The 21848-nt window shown below is 43.0% G+C and overlaps 1 protein-coding gene across 1 annotated transcript in view; it reads left to right on the forward strand.

Moving 5' to 3' along the window:
• The window catches only part of GALNT5 (polypeptide N-acetylgalactosaminyltransferase 5), a 34307-nt gene extending 16135 nt beyond the window's left edge, over positions 1-18172 (forward strand). Inside the window, exons 4-10 of the mRNA XM_083493786.1 lie at positions 170-305; positions 821-940; positions 1787-1904; positions 2741-3064; positions 5872-5952; positions 7455-7616; positions 14544-18172. Coding sequence (XP_083349912.1) covers positions 170-305; positions 821-940; positions 1787-1904; positions 2741-3064; positions 5872-5952; positions 7455-7616; positions 14544-14684 — 1082 coding nt within the window. The 3' untranslated portion in view covers positions 14685-18172. The remainder of the gene's footprint in view (positions 1-169; positions 306-820; positions 941-1786; positions 1905-2740; positions 3065-5871; positions 5953-7454; positions 7617-14543) is intronic.
• Positions 18173-21848: the final 3676 nt, after the last annotated feature.

Consider the following 21848-nt stretch of genomic DNA (forward strand, 5'->3'; position numbering starts at 1 on the left):
ATTCCCATATTTTCGAGCCATTCACTTAGGGTACTTGGGGCTTATGGGAGTTGGACTGCTGCATTATCCGGAAGGCTGCAGGTTCCCTTTCCCTGGAGTGAGAACTCTCCAGAGTTGTTCCATTTCACCTTCTGCAATGGAATTAGCTCCTTTTTATTTTCTTCTCTAGGTGACGTCCTGACATTCTTAGATTCTCATGTGGAATGCAACGTAGGATGGCTGGAGCCGCTCCTGGACAGAATCCGTTTGAATAGGAAGAAAGTTGCCTGTCCTGTTATTGAAGTCATCAGTGACAAAGATATGAGGTAATTTTGATGCCTCCATATTTGTTCTGGTCCTTGGTAATCCATGCACAGGAAAAAAATACTTATTCACGTGGATCATTTTTCTTGGCAGGGATGGGGAACCTGTAGCCTTACAGATGTTGTTAGATGCCACTTCCCATCACCCTCAGCCAACATGGCCAGTGCCAGTCCAACAATATCTGGAAGACCACAGGTTCCCCTTCTACGTTTTGGAACCAATCCTTTCTACCCTTTATCTTCTTAAGCATCTTCTGGTTGTGACAGTTTCAAAAATAAACTGCAAACAGGAAAAGATGTTACACCAAGAATTTAAAAACTATTTTTAAAGGATGTTAAACATTTCACCACATGTTTAAAAAGCTCATAATTTTGTGAGAGTATGTGTTTTAATGTTACCCGTGGGATCTATTAACAGCCCCTCCCCTTTAAAAGTATGTCATTCAAGTTACGGTTACCCTTTTCAGACACAGCTTTTGTTTCTGAAGTTAATTCCTGTTGTGACTTCCATTCCTTAGCTACATGACCGTGGACAGCTTTCAGCGTGGTGTTTTTACATGGCCAATGAATTTTGGATGGAAGCCCATTCCTCCAGATGTCATCTTGAAAAATGGGATTAAGGACACCGATATAATTAGGTAAGTTTCAGCTGTTAAGATTTTGTTGACAGAATTGTTCCTTAAGCACTAAACCCACAAGTTGGGAGAAAGGCGTATATTACTCAGGTTTGCAAAACATAGGTAACATTTGTTGGGTGTGCAACTCTACTCTTTCCTGAGTGCAAACTAGCATCATTAAAACACAGCGAGTTCAGCTATGAGGATCCCATACAAAGAACAAGTTTGGGTAAACACTGGGCCTCTAGACCAGAGTTGTTGGAGTCCCAACTCCCATCAGCCCATAGCCAACATGGTCAGGAATGTCTGAAGCTTTAGTTCAGCCACAATTTCCTGGATTAGAAAACCAGGAATGGCCAACATGGTACCTCCAGATGTTGTTGAACTGCAACTCTCCAGCATAGCCAGGGTGTTCAGGGATGATAGGAGTCATAGTCCATCAACATCTGGAGAGCCCTACATTGGCTACCCCTGATTTATTTAAAGTATGCCTCATATAAATAGGGAGATGTCAGTTTATAAACATGTTAAAACTACAACCTGTGCAAGGAACCTAATGCTATGTTTAGCTAGATGCAATTGCACCCAAACTGTGCATTTGCAAGGCAAGCCATCTACACCATATTCAAGACTTCCATCATATAACAAGATTATATTTTAGAGTTTATAAACAGTGACAGAGCCTGCTGCTAAGTTTTTGTGGGTGGGGGCGAGCAGATCTAATTCATCCTGGAAGTCATAAAGGGAACTGTGATGTAAGCACATGGAGCATTGTTAAAATTCATGTGGTAGGCGCCCTTTAATTGCAAAATCTGTATTTTCTTTTAAAGCGCAATGTATATTCCTAAATTATGTTTCAATTACCAGGTGTCCTGTGATGGCAGGTGGGTTATTTTCTATTGATAAGAAGTACTTTTTTGAACTTGGGACATACGATCCTGGCCTTGATGTTTGGGGAGGTGAAAACATGGAGATCTCATTCAAGGTATGTTGCATTAACTGTAACAGTATTTCCCCCACCCCAATTGATTTGCATCACATTCATAATCATATTAATGGTCATATTACAGCAGCAGTCCTGCATATATAGTGGTTTCAGATGCTCCTTAGTAGAAATAAATGGTCAAAAATGACTGCACCAGGGCAAGCAGTATATTGTATCTGTTATATTTACATATTATTCCATCACGTCCCCCCAGCAATCACATTTTAAACTTGAGGGTGCTTTGTAAGATGTTTGCACCTTTAACAAAATATAGCTTTCATGAAATAGATTAAAATAAAACCCTAGGCAAAAAGCACTAAATAATACAATGGCTCATGTCAGATACCACATATGAAACCATGGTTAAGGAACATTCAACATGGTTGATGTTTTGCGTGAACTGATAGATCGTGGGTTGTGATCCAGTGGCAGATCAGAATGGGAAATGGATTTGCAAACCATGAATTGTGCTATCTCTCAATGGTGTGATGTCTCAATTGTCAAACTATTGTTAACAGCCATTGCTGTGCCTCTGAAGGCCATTGCAGCTGGAGACTGTAGTGCTGAGCAGATATAGAACAAAAACAGACCACAGCTTGCCTGTACATACAGAAGCTCCAACTGTAGTTTGGGGTCTTAAGCCACATTTACTGTAAACTATGGTTAGGCATGCTGTCTGAACTGAGCTGGTGTGCTGTGGAATCCCCTTACATAATTATCAACAGCATGTTGTGCTAAACCTTCCCTATCCGGGTGCACCCTAAAGCATATTACATGACAGAATCCATTGGCCAGTGGTTGCCTCATGAAGTGTTATCCTACCTCTTTTTCACCAGGTTTGGATGTGTGGAGGGGAAATAGAAATCACCCCGTGCTCCAGAGTGGGCCACATTTTCAGGAACGACAACCCCTACTCCTTCCCTAAAGACCGCCTTACCACGGTGGAGCGGAATTTGGCCCGAGTTGCAGAGGTTTGGCTGGATGAATACAAAGATCTCTTCTATGGACATGGTTATCACCTCATCCAAAAGAACCTGGACGTCGGGGATTTGACTCAACAGAGAGAACTGAGGAAGAGGCTTCAGTGCAAAAACTTCAAATGGTACCTGGAGAACGTCTACCCTGATTTAGAAGCCCCCCTTGTTAAAGCTAGTGGGCTGGTATGTTCAATTTCCCAACTCCAATGTGCCCCTTGGGCTAATGTCAACTTGGCACATCATCATCTTAAGACTTTATGTCTTTTGTGTGGTATTTGCCTGCAATGGATTTCGCCCAGTGTTTGGTAGCCCAGAGCTGAGGAACATCTGGCCCTCCAGATGTTGTTGGACTACAGCTGCATCATCCCTGACCATGGGCAACGTTGACTGAAGCTGGTGAGAGATGGAATCGAACAACATCTGGAGGACCAGAGGATCTAAGGAGATGGACTCATGTCCAAAGGATGAGTGGGAAATTAATGTGGGGGGAAAGATCCTGGTGGAGTTTGCATGTGTTGCACTATATTAAATGGGTTGATGTTTGGGGTCCAGACCCCACCTCTCTGCCTTGGGCTTGGTTTGTGAGCTGAAGCTACTCACTTATCTTAGAATTGTAGTGTTGGAAGGGATCCTGAGGATCATCTAGTCCAACTCCTTGCAATGCAGGAATAAGCAGCTGCCCCATGCGGGGATCAAACCTGCAACCATGGCGTTCTCAGCACTACGCTCTAACCAACTGAGCTAAGGCATCTGGTCCAGAATTCTGCATTCGCTAGTGACCACCCAAATGCCTCTGAGAAGCTTTTGAGCAGGGCATTGGACCCTGCTGTTTGTCCCCAGCACCTAGTTTTTCAGAGGCCTCTGAAGAGGATGGTTCTATTCAGCTGTTGTAACTGAGATGTAGCTGTGCCCATTTAAAGCACTGGAATCTGTCAGGGAGGAGGAGCTTTAGGTGAAGCCAAGGGAAGATGTCGGGAGCAGCCTAGTGTCGGTAGACCCTGCAGTAACGATTAGCAGCTGAAGAAGAGTTGTTGATATTTTAGATGTTTGCCCTAGAGTATTGGTGCTTAAAAGACTTTAGTTTGGTTTGTTTTTCTTCTTCTTCTTACATTCCTAACTCAAATCACCAAGGCTCAACTTCCTCTCAGATCTCAGACTTCTTGCTTGCAGCCACTAGAGTGCAGTAGAATCCCATTTTCCTCCAGTTTCTGGAATAAAATTGGCATTTTGGTACATTATCCCAAACCCAAAGTTTTCTTGCGTAAAGCAGTGATACGGCATCCTGATGAACTTTCTGCGCCCACCATCCAATTTCAGTACTAATTTATAAGCTGTAATTAGGAGAGAAGAAGAAGAAGAAGAGGAGTTTGGATTTGATATCCTGCCTTTCACTCCCTTTAAGGAGTCTCAAAGCGGCTAACATTCTCCTTTCCCTTCCTCCCCCACAACAAACACTCTGTGAGGTGAGTGGGGCTGAGAGACTTCAGAGAAGTGTGACTGGCCCAAGGTCACCCAGCAGCTGCATGTGGAGGAGCGGAGACACGAACCTGGTTCCCCAGATTACGAGACTACCGCTCTTAACCACTACACCACATTGGCTCTCAGAGAGGGCATGAAAGTTGCATTGCTGGTGCTGATGGGAGTTGTAGTTTTATCGGGGTCAAAGATTCCCCACTCCTGCTTTGCACCTTATGCATATTTGCAGTGTTCCTTCTGCCCCTGTCGTGGGATGTCCCCTCCTTTCATTCCATGACAGCAGACCCAGACCTGTGGTGTTGCAGGAGCTTTTCTGTGCCTGGCAATCACAAGAACTCTGACCTTTCCTTGTTTCTACAGGGCTAATACAGGTGTATTTCTACAGGTGTGCGTAGAAAGTGAGAGAGTGCCATGCTCTATGCCATCATGGGCAGAAATGGGAACCTGTGGGCTCCCAGATGTTACTGCACTCTGAGCCCTAGGCATCATGACCCGTGGTCAGGGATACTGGGAGCTGTGGTCCAGCAAATATCTGGAAGGCTGCAGTTTCCCCATCCCTGACCCTGGGCGAGAGAAGGTGTTGTGATGAGGGAGTTGGAAAGAGATCCTTGATAGGCCACTTAGTACACGGCCGTAAAAATTGCAAAATGCAATCAGTCACTCATCCCCCAAACCCATTAGCAAACGGAGATCTGGTGACAGCAGGAGGGCTTAGCCACTTATTTATATTTATTTTGTTGACCTTTGCATTAACAAATTACAGTGCACATCATTAACCCAGAAGATTTTTGTTTAAAACTGCAAATTAGTCTTGCTTAGGCAAGATAATCTCAAGGTGGAAGATTGCTATTACGATGGGTTGGGCAACCCAATTGACTGCATAAGGTCAGCTGTGGAGAATTGCTCTTTTTACCTGTCCCTGACTTAGGTTTGCTGATAGGGGGCTGCAGCAAATAGAGATAAGTCATCGTTGCTCCCTCCAGCCTGAAAACAAACCTGAATTACAGCATTTGAATCAGTAGAATGAAAGTTTTCATACTTCCAAAACAGAAAAAAGGGTTGATTTTAGGGCTGTCCACAAACACAAGAATTTGAAACTGCTTAGAATCAATTTGCATGTCACCTAAACTTTTTAATGAGATAACAAAGACAGCTAACAATTTAATAAACAAGCGCTGCCAAGTTGTTAAAAAGTAAAGGCCATCTTTTACATTTTCTTTTTCTTTCCCTGTTAGTTGTCACACACCTGTCAAAATAGCGTCAGATGCTCAGGCCAACTAATTAAAAGTGAGCCCAATCTGATTGATCACCTTCAGTTACTATGTTTCAACTTACGAAATACCCATCAAATGTCAGAAATGGGGTAGAGGAGCTCTAGTGGCTATTGCACACCTCTAGACATTGAATTGGGGTTTTGTTATAAAAAAAATGCTACATTCCTTCTTCAGGGTATTTACGCCCACTTTGACATTACATTTCTAACCTTTTGCTTCAATTTGCTTGTTTTATTTTAGATCATTAACATAGCACTGGCTAAATGTGTCACTGTGAATACATCTAGCCTGGCCTTTGAAACATGTGATGTTAATAACAAGGTAAGACTGTTTATTGCCTTCCTGTTGCATTTTTTCATATTGGAGGCCCAATATGGTTGCTTTTCTTTAATGCCCTTTTTGAAATTTCAACTCGGGAGGCTAATACTGGGCACAGTCTTCGTGCTGGGCTCACAGCTGGCCTTCCCTCACTATCGGGAGATGCAAGAAGGCCCTTTATACTTACCCAGAGGCACAGATGACGGAGTGGGATCTGTAGCCCAGTCTCCAGTGAAGTCACAAACCAGTGGCACTGGCGAGTGGCACATAAGTGGCCTCTGGAAGCCAGATTATTCCCACTCCATTTCCTGCAGCTTCCAGGAACTATAAAAGATATGTAATATTTTCATGGGGTTAGTTACTACTTTTTGCACTAATGGGTTGTTCCAAACAATCCAGTTCCTTTTCCCGTTCACACCACTGCGAAGTGCCACGGGTGAGACGCATTTTTCACCCACCAAACCAAAGGCTGGCTTTCATGCCTTTTATACCCATAAATACAGGTAACAACAATATCAAACTGCAGTATTAAAAATTAGTTGAAACTGCAGTCTGATGTTTATCCCAGGATCGTAGAGAAGGGTCTCAGCAGTTCTACCCACTTCACAGGTTGCCTTTAGGTCAGTGTTAGAAGATATATAAGCCAGGCAGCAAAATAACTCCATAAACCAGGGTTACCATCACCAAAACGGAACGCCTAGTTGCCATTTTTGGGCAAGTCGTGTTTTTCAATATGACTTTTTGGTTCCTGGAAGTCATTCTGACTGTGCAGATAAAATATAATGGATAGAATTCTGCAGGATGTGTTCCAAGTGTGTGAAAACCATTCAGATTCCAAGGATCCCCAGGCATGCACCTTCAGATGGCGGAGACATCAGGCACCATCCTGCTTCCCAGGCATCTTCACCTGGTTGCAAGTGGCACCTGGCACCTGGCGAATTTTGAAAGCTGCTTTAGATTGCCTGCATTTTGCATACTGAGGGATTCAACTGCCTACTGGAAAGGCTAATTTTAGTCATTTATTTTTTAAAAAATACTTGTATACTAGCCTCTCACAAAACATCAGGAAGGTGTACAGCAATGTAAAAAAAACCTATGTAAAATAAAAGCACTACAGAACAATCATTAAAATGACTGGCTACTGAATAAAATTTTAAGAAGCTGCATATTACTATTACAAAAATTTATTTATCAAATCGCCTTCCAAACTGGGTGATCTACATGTAAAATAATTTAAAACAGTTTAAAACACACACAAAAAACCAAATACGTTTAAAATAAGTTTTAAAGTCCTAACAAGTGGACACCCATTTATCCATCTGAGAACGTCTGTTTGAACAAAAAGGTCTTCAACTGTTTCTGGAAAGTGCAGATATTGGGCGCCTGTTGTGTAGGCCTGTTGGCATAAAAATGTCTTCCGAGCGGCACCTGAAAGCAGTGTTGAAATTGAGGGTGATAACCAACCACCGAAATTTAGCCTGCTACTGATTCTTTCCCATGCGCAGAACCAGAAGTTCAACTATACTTGGCTGAGATTGATCCAGCACGGAGACTCCTGTGTAGCAGTGACTGATGCGGAAGGGACACTGGGCCTGCACCCTTGCGATAAACGAAACAATAGCCTGAAATGGTTGCATAAATCACTGGTGGCTTTTCATCCAGAACTCGTAAGTGCAGCATTTGCAAAGGGCTCCTCCTCCTCCCTCCCAGCCCCCTTCGCTGTGGCCAAACTGGAACCGGTGCAAAACAAAGGGAGCCTTTTCTCTCATTTCCATTTGTATGGGGGCATGTGAGAGGCATTTGTCATTCAAGTAGAGAAAGGGTTTGTGCAGGTGTTAACTTTTAGCTATATTTGATGAATCGAAGGGCATTTTTTTAGTTATTTCCATATGTTTATCCTGCCCTTCCTCCAACGGGTTCGGGGTGGTGCACATAGTTCCGTTTTATCAACCCATTCTCTCCTCACAACAGCCCTGTGAGGTAGGTTAGGCTGAGAGATGATGGTTTGAGTGAGTGAGCGTTCTGGCTGAACATGGGTTTCTCTGGTCCTTAGCCCAACACGCTTAAGACCTTTTGGCTGTCAAGAGCCGCAGTCCACCAGGGTCAATCAACCGTGGCACATTGCAGCAGTGGAAAAGACGGAAGCCAAAAGTGGAGAGGACAAGCCCTTTCCCCCCACCCTCTTTTTACACCAATTCTCTCCTTCCTCTACACCTAGTAGCCTGGTACAGGCAGGGGTGTAGATTGCTTTTGTCAGTTGTCCAGATTTGCCACTTGCAGAAGGCTTTCCTCCTCTCCTTTGATCACTCCATTCATTTCAGCTCTCCCCCCCCCTGCAATTACCCCTCTGGACTCCCCCCACCTATATGAAATTAAGTTGAGGGCTGCATATGGCCCTCAGGTTGCTCACCTGTGCTCCAGCAAGCTTACATACTTCCAGGCCGTACAAACGAATCAATGTAGACAGGGTCGCGGGTGGCACTGTGGCCTAAACCACTGAGCCTCTTGGACTTGCCGATCAGAAGGTTGGCGGTTCGAATCCCCACGACGGGGTGAGCTCCCGTTCCTCTGTCCCAGCTCCTGCCAACCTAGCAGTTCGAAAGCACGCCAGTGCAAGTAGATAAATAGGTACCACTGCGGCGGGAAGTTAAACAGCGTCTCTGTGCACTCTGGTTTCCGTCACAGTGTTCCGTTGTGCCAGACGTGGCCTGGAAAGCTGTCTGTGAACAAGAGCTAGCTCCCTCAGCCTGAAAGCAAGATGAGCGCCGTACCACATAGTCACCTTTGACTGGACTTAACCGTCCAGGAGTCCTTTACCTTTACCTTTATATGTGTGTGTTGTTTGTGAGTGTGTGAAAGAGAGAGAGAGAGAGAGAACAGAAGGAATCATTGGAACTTTTTCAAGCAGTTACGTTTCTTAAGCCCCAAGTCCTGTTTCTCCACTGAGACATACGGGCAGGCCAATGAATTTGTGGGATTTCTCCAAAAGCTTCCTTGGGTCGCAAAATCAGCACAGGTCTTGAGGCAAAGATCTGAAACCAGGTGGCTGTAAAAATAGCAGGTTGGATTCAGACTATAAGTGAGTCGTGCTGGATTCCCATTGAAGTGACTAACTTAAGTCATGTTGATCTCAGTGGGTGGGATTCAGTGTCTCCCCCTGTGTTTTCTTGTGTCCACAACCCACCACCCTGCAACCCAATTCCATCAGCAGAATCCTTGTTTCAACACTGGCAATGGAACAACATCCTCTGCTGCAGGTGAGGCAGCTGGGTAGTTTAAGGGACTCAAGGGAAATGGTTGGGGGACTGCCCCCCTCCCCACGCCACCTGAGGCAATAACCTCACACTGCCCTGGGTGCTGGGGGTAGTTTTCTATTTTAAGACCTCAACTTTGCCTTACTAAGTACTGTGATTTCAGTTTCTCACAGATCTTCCTTCCAGGGTGTCATCCATACATCATAGAAACACTTTGCAGTGATAAAGAATAGATTCTCTACACTGTCCTGGTGCAAAAATCAATCTAATGACAGTATTTAAAACACGAACACCAAAATCGTTTGCAGCCTCCTCAGCTATAGCTTCTAGAAATAATTCTAAAGGCTTAAAAAAAAAAAAAGGACCAAGGTAAATTAAAATGATTTTCCCTATCTGAAAGAAGCTGATTTTTAGCAGGTCCTTTCAAGACTTTTGGGTGGGGGCTGTTGAAAGGGAAGAATAGCAATTATAGGAGCTGATCGATAATCTTGTACAAGATCCTGACATTGTGACTCTTTCCATCTGTTCCTCCTTTGCCAATCTTGGTTCAAAACCTCCTAAAAAGTGAAAATACTCCCTTTTTTAGGCTAAGACATGAAAAAGCATATGAAAAATGACCAGCCATTTAAGTTACCAGATAGCTTGTCAGGTAGCACTGACATTCTTTGATCTACCTCTGAACTCTGGGCCTTAAAACAGATTGGACCTTCCACAATATAGAAAGTCGTGTTTCCTTCTTCTTCTTCTTCTTCTTCTTCTTCTTCTTCTTCTTCTTCTTCTTCTTCTTCTTCTTCTTCCTTAATTGTAATACCCAGTTCAGCACAATTGGATACGGGCAATTGCACCTGTACAAAAGTAAGCCAGCAGCAAGTTTGAGCCATACAATTTTATCCGCCAAGGTAAAAGATCAGATTAGTTTTTTTATGAAAGCTTTGGAGGGCAGTCTGGCCCTGTGGGAGCCTAAAGTTATTGCCGTCACTTGAAACCAAAAGATGGATTTATTTTCTACAAAGCTAAGGGCTGTCTTCTGCAGGCTCGTCTTGTACCGGCACTGCTCAGAATGAATAAAAATCGGCCACAGCACAGCCTGTTCTTCGGGGGTAATCAGGAAGCAAACCTTTACCTTTTGGAAGCTTTTGGTGTTCTCATTTGTACATTTCAGCTTACGTTGGAGTACAAAGAGGGGGATTTGAGCATACAGCTCCTATGTTTGTCAGTTCTGCCACAGGTACTCTGCAGTTGTACATGCATAGGCACCCCCAGGTGATCAGGACTCCCGATTGTACAGGGCTACTTACTGCATGACATTTCTATATGCACACAGCTGTATGTGCATGGGTGCTCTTTTTCAGAAGTCCTGTGCAATGCATGAATGTCATGGGTGGAGCCAGTGCGGCGCAGTGATGTTCGCCCAGATCTGGCAGCTGAATATATATACACATGGAGCAATGCATGGAGTTTATTGATTGATTTATAGCCCATCTTCTCCTCCCAAGGAACTCCCAAGGCTGCATACATAGAATAATGGAATCGCAGAGTTGAGAGGGACCCCGAGGGGTCATCTAGTCCAACCCCCTGCAATGCACGTATCTCAACCAAAGCATCCATAACTGGCCACCCAATCTCTGCTTAAAAACCTCCAGTGAAGGAGGTTGGACCCTCCAAGGATTCTCCCCTCCTCTTGTAATCTCCACAACAACCCTGTGACGTAGCTTAGGCTAAGAGGCAATGCCTGGGTCAGGGTCACCCAGTGAAACTCATTTGAACCCTGGTCTTCCTTCCAGGTCCTAACTCGACACTCCAACCACTAAGCCGCACTTGCATGAGGGTCCATGAACTGGGTTTTTAAAATTGCCACCACTATCACCACATTAATAGTAATAGTAATAATTCATTATTTATACCCTGCCCATCTGGCTGGGTTTCTCTAGCCGCACTGGGCGGCTCCCAACAGAATAGCAAAAATAGAATCAAACAGTTAAAACTTCCCTAAACATTACCGCCCATGCAATCCGCATGGGCATCCTTGTGTGAAATGAATGGAGGCTGTTCAAGAGCACTGGTGGAACTGCTCAAATTGATTCCATTGGAACGCAACAACTTCACGGTGGATGGTGCTTTGTGGTCCTAGGCTTCCAAAACAGCAGGCAATGCACCAGAGCTGAGTTGAAGATGGCAAATCTAAATGCAGGTGTGAAAAATAAGAACCAGAGCCACTTGATGCACTTTTTTTTTTAACCCTTCCACTCTCAAAAACCAGGAATGGGCTTTTGGTGGCCTGCATACGGTCACATCCCAGTGTGCATTTGTTGGCACAACTACAGCGCTATTCCTAAAGGATATATTAGCCTCGAGTTTTCCTTAAATGGGTTGTTCCTTAATGCTTTGTACAGTGGTACCTCAGGTTAAGAACTTAATTCGTTCTGGAGGTCCATTCTTAACCTGAAGCACCACTTTAGCTAATGGGGCCTCCCGCTGCCACTGTGCCACCGCCGCACAATTTCTGTTTTTATCCTGAAGCAAAGTTCTTAACCTGAGGTACTATTTCCTGGGTTAGCGGAGTCTGTAACCTGAATCGTCTGCAACCCGAGGTACCACTGTATTTACTTAAGTACAGTAGTGAAGTGAATAGAACCTGTAGACATTTTGGAATCTATAGAGGGCGTTTTCCAGAAAACAAACAACGGTCTTTTGAGAGAGCAGATCCAAAGATTGAAATGATGGGAATTTTTCCTGGGTTTCTACCAAATGTCAGCTCTTCAAGAATATTCCGTCATTGCTAAGACAGCTATGTACTGAAGATGGCATATTGACATAATCACATTTTCCCCCCAATCAACCATATTCATGACTAGATAGAAATCAAATAGAAAAGAACTTTCCCAGCTAAAAGCGTATTGTGGAGTGTGTCCATTGTACTGTAGGCTTTCCCTCCCCTAAAAGAGCCTTTGTCATTAATTCGTTAACAAGATTACCATTTTATGATTTGTTACTCTGCACTAAGGTAGCAAAAGGAAACGGCTCTGGACAAATCCACAGAGCAGTTTACTTTGCTTTTTGATCAGTGTAGTGCTTGCTGTCTCTGCTTTCAGATAATGGCTGTAGCTTCCTCTGTACTAAAACACAGAACTCCATGGGCACAAACTCCTATCCTGTGGACTCCACCCACATCAGCTTCTCATGACGGGCTTTATTAAACCAAAAAGGCTAATTGGACAGCGTCTGAAGGATTTAGAGCAACAGAACAATCTGGCCATTATAAAGAAATTCTGTCCTTGGTATGCCTCCCCCCCCCATCTCAGTTTGATTCCCTGGCACCATATTTGTATAAATTAACTATCCCAAAATACAGGTGTGCCTTCACACTGGCCAGATTGGATGTGATGCCCTCTGCTGTACTTGAGGGCAGATACCAAAAGATTCCAACTGAGAAACGACTCTGCCCCTGTGGAGATGGTAATCCGGAAACAGTGGCTCATGTTCTCCTGTCCTGTCCCCTTTATAAAGATCGAGATCATTACCCCACTCTTACTTACCATCCCAAGCCGCCCATTTGAGGCCACATTGTTCTTTCTTTAACAGATCAAAATGATCAGACAACAGCAAAGGTTGCTAGGTTTATCGAGGGTGCAATGAGATTAAGGGCCACTATCTGAACGATAATCTTGGACGTTTGATTGCCCTTTTTACCCATTGCTGTCTTTTTTATTAATATATATTTTATTTGTATATATTGCTTGTTTTATATTGCTGTGGCCATTGGCTAATGCGAATAAAGTTTATCTACTACTCCATGGGCACAAGTAGGATGAAACTTTAACATGAATCTACTGTGATGCACACTTACTGAAACAATACGTAAACCAAAACGCAACTATCCTTTGAAATTTGCACTTCTCTGAATTGTGCAATGCAGTTCTCCAACAGCAACAGAAAATGTGCACAAAGATGCACACGTTAGGGTAAAGTGCTTAAAATGCAGGTATTAGTGAAAATAACATAAAAATGCATTATATTAGCAAAAATTACAAAAAAAATGTGTATTGAGCAAAATTATATACAAATATGTCTCTGTTATGAGAAATGTGAACAAAAACACTGGCATATTTTTGTGAGCGCTTTAAAAAAACTCAAACTGATGCAGAAATGTGGGTAACTGAACTTAAGGATGGGAAAACAAGAAACCCAAATTGACAAATTTGTCCCTGGTTGCAGGCAGAATAAACCATGAAAGTTATGCCTAACAAGGAACGAACAGCTCTTGCTGACTTGTGTATTCTTCTGCATTTTGCCAGTCATGCATAGTTTAAAGACACATGATGCAACATCATCAAGTTAAAAAAATTCCCTGCCCTTTGCAAGGAGCAGCCAGTGGAGTAGATCAGAGGTAGAGTAAACACTAAGCGCAATTGCATTATAAAGCCAACATATGTTGACCAATCCTGGAGTACTGTACTGGCTGATACCTGGACATGTGAACTGACTCATTGATGAATGTTTTACCTGAAGAGTTCTGTCTCTGATGTCAGATATACAGTGGCTGATTCACACATGAAAATCCATCATCAGATATTGCAGTCGTCACATGATAAATATGCATGTGTAAACCAAAGGCTATGAAACTGGGCATACTACTGTCGTCTAAGAAAAAGAGTAAATTTTGTGAATGTCTGAAAACTCTGCCTCATGAAAGATAGCTAAATGCAAAATAACCAGAATAGGATCCCCGCTCATTCAAAACTTCTCACGATTTCATAATCCAATTCTGTATCCCAGCCCTTTGGATTTAATTAACAAATTACCCAATCCACTTCCCATCATGGTATGTGTCTGTCTACTTCATCAGCTGAGACATAATGCGATATGAAAGGCAGGATCTCCTGCCATAAGTCATCCTATATTGCAAATGCCATCTGGGATGATTTCCTTTGCAGGGTAATTGTCATTCAAGCAGCAAGAGTTCTGCGCGTTGCATTTTCAAAGAACTGGAAAGCCATGTGGCACAGAGGGTGCAGCCAAGTTGCGGTTTGAGAACAGGTGGAAATATTGAGCGCTGTCCAACATCCCCATTCAGCTTATAAATGCATACCAGCCTCCGCCAACCTGGTGTCTTCCAGATGGTATCAGCCAACGGTTGGTTGTTGAAGGATCAATAATACATATTGAGCAGAAGCAGCTAGGGAGGTCCTTCCCTAGTCCCATGTAAAAATAAAATAAAATAAATAAACCTTTACTGTCACGACACCACCTGTGTGCAGTGAAATTAAATTAAATAGCAGTTTATCAGTTTGCTACTTGCAGCCCATTGCCCATGCCTTCTCTCTCTCCCTCTCTTTCCAGATGGATCACATTGTCTTAGAACACCTTCCTCGGGCCACGTGTTTGGAAGTGGATCGGTCTCAGAAAGCCCTGAGGGTGGGCGTTTGTTCCTCCTCCAATCTTTATCAGAAGTGGCAGTTTGGAAATTATTATGCTGCCTGAAGAGGAAGACGAGCAAACCGGACAGAAGAGTCGCTTTGTAATCCGATGAATTTGAAAGCGGCAGCTGTGGAACTTCCGATAGCAGCGAGCAATAAACTCCGATCTCCCTCCCAAACCGCAGTCGGAACCTGACACTTTGGAAGAAGCATATGGCCAGATCAGAAGATGGAGCGAGAGCGCAGCTGGTTTGATGCGGCTTAATGACACACGGACGGCACATTGGCAGGGGAGGAAAAATCACCAAAGTTCTTCTTGCCTTAGAGGGTTTACCTGCTTGGCACTGTTACATTTCTGGTTTGGGTTTTTTGTTTTTACAGGAGCATTACGGAGATTCCACTTCGCAAGTTTCGCTCTTCTCCCTATTTCAAAAGAATGCCGATCTTTTGGAAACCTTGAGAATCACATATCTCAAATCTGCATCCCAAAACGTGTGGCCTGTGAGTATAGAAGTTGACAGCTGTCCGATTTGATTGGTAGTGGCTGCCAGGCTGCACTTTGAGGTCGTGGCAAAAGTATGACTTTATTATGTGTGTGGAGGTGATAGGAGTTTGAAAACGTCTTACGGGGCAAGCCCTCCTGCTGTCACTTCCAAGAAGCTTTGGGGACAAACTCAGGCTAAAACAGTCCAGATTGGAGAGATAGATGCACAGTCTATAAGCTCTAAGTAGCACAGTCCAGCAACAGATTCAGCATATGTGCACAGTAGGGATTTTCAGGTGCCTTCCTTTTTTATACATCTTGTCTATGTGCATGGGGGAAAGTGCGACTTCACCCTCACCAGCAAGCCAATGCGCTCAAGTGATACATTTCATAAACAAATTCCCAACATCCATGTACTCAGAGGGATGCCTGAAAAAGAGTTCCCATGTGTCCATAGGTGATCGAGGTAATTGGGAACCTTCTGATCCGAGGAGCTGTCTTGTGTATGCGCCCCTTCAGAGAAATTCCACTGAACATGGGAATGTCAGCAATTAGACCAGTGGGTGATGGCCCTGCATCTCCCTCCTCATGTAGGCTATCTTGGGTATTGTTAAGTCACTTCTGCAACTTTGCAGGCCTGAGCCCTCAAACCATTTATTTCAGAGCAGTGCCCTCTGAGCAACTTCAAAGATAACTTGCTGAAGGACCACATAAACTTCAGACAGCCATAGTCTTCAGGAGCCACAAAGGCGGTGAGGCTTCTCTGGAGTAAGGAGCATCCTTTGCCTCGGAGCATTGCCCTGAAGCTGTACCTCACAATACAAGCTTCGATGACAGCCGAGCTTTCATCATCCGTGATGTTTACAGCCTTTTGCAAGTCTGTTTTATGTCCAAGAGAGCCTCTGTATAATGTGGCCGCGACATCACATATCAGCACTGACAATGTTTGGCAAGCTGAACCTGCCAAAATATTGATTTGCCTAACAGACTTCACAGTCAGCTTCATTCCCAACTGTCTTTCTGAGTCTCTCCACCCCCCCAGCACCCTCCAGTATTGTTGTCCCGTAGTTGCCATCAGAAAAATTACACAGATGTTGTCTGAACACTCATGTTTTATCAAGAGCATGAATTTCATTGCATTCTGTGCGCTGACATTCCATCATTTGTCATTTAGCAGGCACGGAGTGGCCATATGTCACAGTCACATTGGATTTCCCCTCGTGCCATTTGCAAAACGTTCGCGTCCACCCTGGCTTTGCTTATTCTTTAAAAAAGCATATTGGGTGAACCTTGTGGACTCTTGACACACACAAAAATCTACAACATAGAGTACTGGGAAACACTGCCCAAGTAGGCTTTTCTTGCAGGAACAACAACCACACCAAGCTATATATTTAAAAATCATAATTATATTTTGAGCAAGATGAGAGCTCCTGGAACCCAAAACCTAAGAACATGTTCCCAAGGCATTCCTCCATCCTGATATCCCCAGACAGAAAACCACTGCAACTTCCAAAGATGCAGATGGTTTCAACGATGCAGATGGAAATGACTTCAAATAAAGAGCGCCCGCCATTTACATTGGACCCGATTTCGTGGCTAGAACAACTCTTTTACAGGTAGGCTTCTGCCGTCGCCTGTTTTGCTTGGTTCTGGAAGGTGGGAAAGACACTCCACTATAGATTTTCAGACCTTTTTTAAAAAAATAAAAATGCTGTATTTGCAAGCAATAACATGGGTGCAAAAAGCTAGGAACCCAATACTCGCTGGCTGCTAGATTGCAGAAGAAGACAGGAAGCCTATGGCGGGGAGGGGTTAGGGGAAAACACAGATGAATAAACACTGCTATTTTGACACAGGAATAGTATGTGTTGGGGGGGGGGATAAGTGAAATGTCCTGCTGTGTAATACTTGTCTGTCCATACTACCACCATCAACCCAGTATCTGGGCTAGTCATTGCCGGCTTTAATAATACACTCCGAAGAGGTGATTAGTGCTTGATCATCAGCTCATTCTGCTGCACACCCACCCTCAATCCAGTCTGAATCCACACTGAAATTTCAATGCAATTGCTCCTGTTCCAGTAGAACTTAAGCACAGCTAATTTTTCTCTGGACTGGGCCACGTTTACCACCCCATTGCCAAGAGTCACATGTGCAACACAGTACAGCATCCACCCATTTGTGGTTTTTTTCAGAAAAGGAGCATGCCAAAGCTTCTTCCATGCACAACTTTCCCAGTAGCTCGGTGTGTGTGTGTGAAGCGATCTTGAGATGAAAGAGCCCCATCTTCTTAAGATAAGGATCGTCCTGTTATTTAGAGAGGATAGTACTTAGCTGAACTAAGATGGTAATGAGCAGGGCAAGGCAGCATAGCTGTGCTCCTCTTTCCTCTCCGCCTACATGACCTTCAAGGAAATTACTACCTAACCACTTAAGGAAACTTGAACATTACTCTTACGTTCCTGGAGCAGCACAAGGAGGTGCATTAGTGACCAAAATCTGACCCTGCCAGTCGTTTTAGCATTTTATATACTGTCATAAATTTGATCCAGATGTAATTTAATGATGGATCCTGTATATGTTTCATTCTCAAAGTTAAATTTAATTTGCTTGATTTTGTTATTGGGGGTTGGGAGGAAGGAACCTGAATTTGCATCCAATGAAAAAAAAAGCCTTGTGCAATGACTTTGAATGCACTTGTCCACTGTGAATTTTAACTATGTGCTATGCAATGTATATATCTCAGAGATGAACTCACATTGATAAATGAACTAAAAGAGCGATGACTTAATTCTTTTTTAATTAAAAAAAAGCTGTATATATATTTTAAAAATGTGAGCTGATGTCTTTTATATAATATAATTTGTGGGTTTTAAAATATATATGTAATTAGTTCCTTCCTGTCTGGCGTTCGTATTGTACCCTTATCTGTAGGTAGCAGTAATGCGCTCACCTGGTGGTTTATTTGTTTGTTTTTTAAACATAGCTTTTATGAATTTCAAACAAAAAAATGTTATTTACACATGGGAAATTCTTATTAAAAATCTGACATAATTTTTTACAAACATTGTCTCCCGGCATCTGTCAACAGTTTTCCTTTAATAGCAGTGGAATCTGCATAAGCCTGGAATCTGCTCAGGTAAGCCCAATACAGAAAGCCCATTTTTTAACTTTTGAATTACAGTGGTACCTCAGGTTACATGCGCTTCAGGTTACAGACTCCGCTAACCCAAAAATAGTGCCTCAGGTTAAGAACCTTGCTTCAGGATGAGAACAGAAATCGCGTGGCGGCGGCGCAGCAGCAGCAGGAGGCCCCATTAGCTAAAGTGGTGCTTCAGGTTAAGAACAGTTTCAGGTTAAGAACGGACCTTCAGAATGAATTAAGTACATAACCAGAGCCATGCACACATAAAAACCCTCTGCACTGAGAACATTCTTGGCAACCCTGACCATCACATTGCTACCCATAAGAACTACAACCTTGCCCAGATGGCAGTTGCCACTATGTTTGTGTTTGCGTATGTTTCTCTCAGGGAGGTTCCTATGTCTTAATAACTGCATGACAGGCATAAATTCAACAGGTCCAGCTTTCCTATGTAAGAGCAAAATCTGCAAATTCCCCTTTGGGGGGAGGGGGTGTCAAACTAAACAATTATTTTTTAAAAAAAAAATCAGGAAAATTTCATGAGCTATGCTTTAATTTTCTCTCACATATTTAACCCAAAGAGGGTTTTGTAAAAATAAAAATGTGATCCCCCTCCCCCATTTCTAGTTAAATCAGAATTACACACATCGTTGTTCACTCTACAATCCCAGAAGGAATTAGGTTTTGAATATGAAATATCCAGGATTTGTCTTTTATCTTCTGGGAGGGCGTTCATAACAAAAACCATGCTACTATAACTTGGGAAGAGGAGACATCCTTTGAATGTACACAGACCAGAGGGCAAATAAACAACTTCCATTGGAACAATGAGGTTAGTGTTTGGTTTGTACAATGCACAACTGTCTTTCCCCCTCCCAGTTAGAAAATAAAGAATGGCCTTGTACGATGAACAACAAAAAATCTCAAACAATATTTGATCCTGCCAGAAATGCGAAACATCAAAGAACTCTTTAGTACTGCAGTAACATAAGCTCCCAGTTCCAGACCCTCGCAGATTTCACTTCAACCCAGGCTTCCCTGCCCCATACCCCTTTCTTTCTTTTTCTACAGAAGGGAGAAGTGACTGCAAGGAAAATCTGGAATGGAAGGGGGTTAAGCACCACCACTGCCCTTACCCTTCCTCTGCTCCTGATTTCAGTTCCCAGTGGCTGTTTTCCCCTAATTAAATTTATAATATTTAATTTTAATATTAGGGGCAGTCCAGAGAACTGCAGATGATCTGCCATTAATATTTTGCATGGGGTTTTTTAAATTTAAAAGTATAAAGCCCTTGGGACGCGGGTGGCGCTGTGGGTTTAATCACAGAGCCTAGGACTTGCCAATCAGAAGGTCAGCAGTTCGAATCCCCGCGATGGGGTGAGCTCCCGTTGCTCGGTCCCTGCTCCTGCCAACCTAGCAGTTCAAAAGCACGTCAAAGTGCAAGTAGATAAATAGGTACCGCTCTGGCGGGAAGGTAAATGGCGTTTCCGTGCACTGCTCTGGTTTCGCCAGACGCGGCTTAGTCATGCTGGCCACATGACCCGGAAGCTGTACGCCGGCTCCCTCGGCCAATAAAGCGAGATGAGCGCCGCAACCCAAGTCGGTCACGTCTGGACCTAATGGTCAGGAGTCCCTTTACCTTTTACCTTTATAAAGCCCTTAATTATCGTAATCATTTTTAAGCTGTGCACAATAGTACAAATCATCATAAAGCAGGAGAAAGCATATAAAAACAGTGATCCAGTGGTACAGGGCCCAATCTTATGATCAAGGAAAGCCTGCACACAATACATTTTTTTGTAAAACATATGAAGCAAATAGCAGAAAATGCCTGTTTTCAGGTCACTGTCCTGTGATATTCTTTAAAGTGCAGTGCCATGAATAAAATCCCCTGAACTTACAGGTCTAATATAGGGGCAGGCAGTGATTCACAAAACTTTTGACTCGTAACTATTCTGCAACCAGTGCGGTTCTCTCAAGCACAGCTATAAATATGTTTGCATCTTGGATCCCCACTCCACAACTTGGCCACAGTGTTCTGTACTAGCTGCAGTCTCTGTACCAGTTTCAAGGGAAGCTCAACATAGAGTGTGTTACAGTAGTCCACTTGAGATGTTACCATCACATGACTCATAATAGCCAATACATCCCTGTCCGGGAAAGGGCGTAGCTGGCGTACCAACTGAAATTGATCATGGGTGCTCCTTGCCACTGAGGTCACCTGGGTGTCCAATGAAAGAAGTGAATGTAGGAATGCCTCCGAATGACATACCTCTTCCCTCAGAAAGAGCGTCTCAGACCACATAACCACTCATTGAAAATGTCTAGTCATGGTAAGATTCAGCCTTAGTGTGTTGGTTGGCCCTCATCCAGCTACCAGAATGTCACCATTTCACCATGTTGAATCACACCAATGGTCTCTGATTTTATATATCTGAAAAGTAATGAACAGGAAACTCAAGTATTTAACAAGGAACTTTATTTGAACCATGCAATTCTTAACAATGATGTTAAAAAGGCCTGTTGCTCTCAGTTTTGATTCCTTGCTTAGCGCTCCCCAGACTTGCCATAAAACCACCCATGCAGAACATTTTAATTCCTGTTCTTGGTCACCTCACCAAAAAGTCACTCACAATGGTTCCCCTGGCTACCTTCCTGTCAGAATGGTCGTGTGAATCCAATAAGAGAATCTGTTTCAGAAAATGAATGTGGAAACGAAAAGTCTCATAATTCTTGGTTTCTCAAAGCATTTGAAATTGAGAAACTGTCTTCATAAGCATTATAATAGCCTCTAATTTCACCTCAGCCTGTTTATTCACCTGAGGTGCTTCCCTTAAGGTTAGTTCCCCCACTTAACATTTCTCAGGAGTGGACTCTTACTTTTTTTTATTCAGGCCACCTATTAAACATGAAAGCCCTTTTATTTGTGCCAATTCTATTAATTTCCCCCCTCTTATTGATGAACTCTGTTGCTACTGGAAAAGTTGCTATCTGCACTAACAAGAGCTGGTTCATTAAACAGTATCATCTGCAACAATTTGGATATGCAAATTTTCTTCCTCTTTTACTGGTTGGAAATGAACTTCAATGGGATTTTAAAGGGTTTTCAGTTGCCTTTCATTATACTAGCTAAAATATACAGATTGGGGGAGGAAGAAAAAGGAAGGCAAACCTATTCTCATTTTGAATCGCACAATCTCTCTCTCTCTCTCTCTCTCTCTCTCACACACACACACACACACACACACACAGTTTATACCCAATCTGGGTTTTTTTTAAAAAAAGTTATAACAATATATCAACCAAAGAATGTTAATAGCTGAAGTACATATATTTTAATACTGTAGTCATTTACAAACATGATGTTAACATTTCAGTCTGTGTATTAATTGATACTAGTATGCAGTGTTGATGTTCTCAGTTGCTGACTGGAATGTGATGGAACAATATTTGGCAGACAAAATTGTGAGAACTAGTTTTGTGAGAATAGTGGACATACAGTTATTTATTTGTGAGATGGGTAAATCTGGTTCAAGTTTTTGAAATGTAAAACAGTGTTTCAGCCTTTTTATTAACAGTGCATATGTTGCTAACAG

The sequence above is a fragment of the Podarcis liolepis genome (genome assembly GCF_965112155.1).
Source record: "Podarcis liolepis genome assembly, chromosome: 1".
Taxonomy (NCBI): domain Eukaryota; kingdom Metazoa; phylum Chordata; class Lepidosauria; order Squamata; family Lacertidae; genus Podarcis; species Podarcis liolepis.